The sequence below is a fragment of the Pygoscelis adeliae genome, unplaced genomic scaffold, assembly GCF_000699105.1.
Source record: "Pygoscelis adeliae isolate BGI_AS28 unplaced genomic scaffold, ASM69910v1 Scaffold197, whole genome shotgun sequence".
Taxonomy (NCBI): Eukaryota; Metazoa; Chordata; class Aves; order Sphenisciformes; family Spheniscidae; genus Pygoscelis; species Pygoscelis adeliae.
The window spans coordinates 1,636,235-1,640,063 of record NW_008825105.1 but is presented as its reverse complement, the minus strand read 5'-3'; the positions used below and the strand labels follow the sequence as shown (position 1 = coordinate 1,640,063).

General features: G+C 52.1%; 1 protein-coding gene across 1 annotated transcript in view; it reads right to left on the bottom strand.

The window, feature by feature from the left end:
- The window catches only part of CCND3 (cyclin D3), a 19,699-nt gene that overhangs the window by 10,153 nt on the left and 5,717 nt on the right, over nucleotides 1-3,829 (bottom strand). The window contains exons 3-5 of the mRNA XM_009327451.1: nucleotides 3,162-3,235; nucleotides 3,023-3,040; nucleotides 2,212-2,427 (exon numbers count right to left, since the gene is read on the bottom strand). Coding sequence (XP_009325726.1) covers nucleotides 2,212-2,427; nucleotides 3,023-3,040; nucleotides 3,162-3,235 — 308 coding nt within the window. The remainder of the gene's footprint in view (nucleotides 1-2,211; nucleotides 2,428-3,022; nucleotides 3,041-3,161; nucleotides 3,236-3,829) is intronic.

The following is a 3,829-nucleotide window of genomic DNA, read 5'->3' as shown; positions in this document are numbered from 1 at the left end:
GCGGGGGGGGGGGGGGGGGGGGGGGAAGAAATAAAAAAAGACTGAGGGAAGAGGCATTAGCATTTGAGTGTGAGAGTGAAGGAAAGCCTCCAGGGATGGTGCACATGCTCTGCCCGCTACCCACCTGCACATCTCCTAACTGCTCTCCTTTGGAAGGAGCCTACAAACACAGCTCAAGAGTCAACTGAAAAAAGCAAATCCTCACCAAGAATAAATCAAATACATCAGAATGAAATAGAACTGGGATCCATGGGAGATACGCACAAGGTGCCCACCAAGACCAATTCCTTGTAGCCCAAGGTCCACGCTGCAGGAATCAGTAGCATTTGCTGTGACGATCTCCCCTAGTCTGCAGGGATGACGATAGGACTCCCTGTAAAGTCTGGATCAGAGAGGGAGATAGAGGTGAAGCATGGCGGTAAGTTCACCTTCCTGCAACCCATATTCCTGTCGGACCGAGAGCTTATCCATCACTCTGAAGGGACAGAAATCAGACACTGGCCCAAAACATGCATTTTGATCAGCTTCAGGCTCCTGAGGGCATGGAGAGCACTGTCCATGCTTTGAAATGCAGCCTGCTTGCCTACAAGACGACTGTTGGGCACCTTCTGCTCAGCTTGCTGCCTCTGCTACAAACAGAAGCGACTTTTGCTGGCCCAGCAGAAAAGTGAATGCAAACCCACTCCCATTCCCCCTGCCTTTTTTCCCAGCTAAATGTTAACCCCCTCATTATCACAGGGCCAAGGGGAACCCTCCCGTTACAGGCTGGGATTAGCTTCATGTGATGGATCCCACTCCTGGGAAGATACCCACGCAGAATCCATCGCTGGATGAGAAGGTGCTCTCCAGGATGAAGCGTTACTGACAAAGCAGGAGAAAGCCTTTGCACACAGAGATTTTGTGGCAGCCCCCCGCAGCAGGATGCCGCAGCACGGCCACAGCTCAGCATCCAGGGAAGCAACAAGCACTTGTGTCTCCTCTGTGCATTCCCATCCCTCATCACTATTCACGGTAATGATCCACATACTTTTTTCCATGAATGCTACTTAAGGCAACAGCCACCCACAAATGACTACAGGGAGAGAGGTATGGAGGTGAGGGGATTTTCCCCAGCCTTCACCGGCACTTGGGAAAACCATGTTCATGCTAGAGTTCCTCAGTTACCAGAACCGCCTTCCGATTCACACCTGAAAGTTTTGTGGGTTCACTCCCCACCCTGGGGACAAATCACACTCAGATCATCTCACCCACCCCAGCCCAAAAAAATAGATATTTAATAAGGCGATGACTAACCCCGAGAAATTCTCATAGGCAAACGGTCTCCAAGGATGTTTGTTACTCGAAGCGAGGTGGCTGTTTCCTCCCGAGGGCTCTGATCTACCAGCACGGAAGGCCCCCAAGAAAAGGGGTTCTCCAACTTCCTCCCCCGTTGGCGAAGCTGAACTCAGAGGTTTGGATCTTTGCTTTGAACTTCTATCAGATGAGAAAACGCTTTGCCTTTCAAAGCCTACACTGCCTCTGCCCAAGTGTACGATGGGAGAGGCAAAGTCGTCCTGCTTTAACTCAAGGGCGCGGAGCAGGACCTGGGCAGCAGCAAGGTCCCACTCATTTCCATCACCTTGGCAGCCCTGTCAGCCTCGACGGTACAACCCAGCCAGCTGGATCCCAGGTCAGAAAAGCTCCCACCCGTTTTGCCGGTTAACTCTCCGCTTAAAGCTTCGTTTTTCCTACTGGTGTGGAAATGCGTCTCCCACGTCATGCCCCTTTGCAGCCGGGGCAAGTCAGAGCTGCACGCCCCAACGGCAGCCCCCGCCTCGTGCCCCGCTGGCTGCGCAGACAGGAGCCTTTGTTCTCCAGAGCTGTCACTTGAGAGCGAACCAGCGCCTGGGAGCGAGCTCAGCGTGGCAGCTCCGCGCTGGCAACGAGCTCTGAAGGCACAAGGAACTTTCTCTATAACCTGGAGGTGACAAAGCTGCTTCCCACAGCAGGGAGCGAGCGTCTGCCCAGGACGGAAAGGTCTTCACCAACAGACATCACACCCACGAGGGCAAAGAGGTGAGATGGTTGGTTGGGGAACGCAGAGGAAGGTGAAGAAATGGAAGAAAGAGAATAGGAGGAGACACAGAGGCAGGTAGGCTGCCAAGTAGCAGGATGCGGGAGATAAGAGAGCTGGGGAGGAGGTAGAGGGCTCTTTGAGATAGGGGTGGTTACCAGGAGCTGCTGAGGCGTGATGGAGTTGTCTGTGTAAATGCAGAGTTTCTCCACAGTCAGGGGCATAGTTTCTCGCAGCTTGGAAGCCAGGAGCATGCAGACCGCTCCCAGAAGCTGCAAGTGATTTTTCCGCACGGGGACTGACGACAGGTAGCGATCCACGTAATTCATGGCCAAGGGGAAGACCTCTTCTTCGCACTTCTGCTCCTCGCACACCTGACAAAACCCAACGACAAAAATAAAAAAATAAAAGGAAGTTTTAATCAGCACAGGACTCCCCAGATCCTGCCTGCACCGCAGCTTCAAAGCTTCTGGTCATGATGGTGTTTCACACTTATCTGCAGGGCTTTGAAGGCACCTCGGTGCTAAGGAATAAATGAGCTACAGGCGTTAAGCCTACGACTTCGGTGGGATTACACCAGCAACAAGTTTGACCGATGCCTTAAGACTTCATCTTCCTGTGGAAAGCTGCAGAACTTATTTGTGCACTCTTTCTCGCTACATATAAGTTAAGACCAAAATCGCTTTATTTGGCCCCTTTTTTAATGTCCCCTGTTGGGGATGTCTCCAGCCAGCTGTACGGCAAAGCTGCCATTTTCTGCTCTGTGGGGACTGGGAACCTCTAGAGAAAATGAGCAGTTCCAGCATATCTCCAGCTGGAGACCTAACAGGGCGGGATCCACAGCCGCTTCTGGCAATTCCACCTTAAGTGGTCCAGGGACACAAGAAGAATCAATGGCAGAGCCCAAATCAATGGTCGAGTCCAAAAGCCCTCCTCCTCCTCCCTCGGCCACACTTGCACCACAGCCACGAACAGAATCCAGGAGCTCTGAATTTCAATCCCCTGCTCTTATCTCTCAACCAGCATCAGAACACCGGTCACATTTAACTTCCTTCTTTCAAGGCAACCATAAAAATATTGAGGTTTCTCCTCATACAGCAGCAAACACCACCATTCTCCTTCCAGCAGCGACTGCCTCCCCCTGCACAGACTGCCACAGCGCCGGGGACACCGACGCGCACGGTCATGACAACTGCCAAGTGTCATCCACTTCTTGACCGCCTTTCAGGGCTTCGCAGGAACAGGCTCCAAAGCAGCATTTACCTAACTACCCTTCTCAGAAAGGGAATTGCAGAAACAGAACAATAATAGCAGGGAGGGGAAAAAAAAAAAAAACCAAACCCTTTAAAAAGCAAGATGCTCATTATTTCTTTTGACGGAAGCAGGCAGCTTTTTGCAACAGCGGCCGGGGCGGAGAGCAGGCAGGCTCGATCCCAACATCATTTGTCCTTTGCAGAATCTGTTCTTTCTTTCTCTATTGAGACTGTTCACTCTGATCGTCTCATGAAGAGGCCCATGAGATTTCCTTCACTGAACTGTATCCCACAGAGAGCCGCATTCATTTTTAATTTAGGGAAGTAAATGGTAGTGATATTATTTTCCCCCTTTAACCAGGCATTTTCAGCCCCGTTCAGGAAACGCCAGTCTCTAGCCTGCCGGGTGCACAGCTGAGCGCTCTGCCCAGAAGTTTTGGGGAGCAGGGTGCGATCATGGGGTCCGATAGCAGCGTGGCAGCACACCACCAGGGAGGGGTGAGCACAGGCTGCGGGTTCGGGG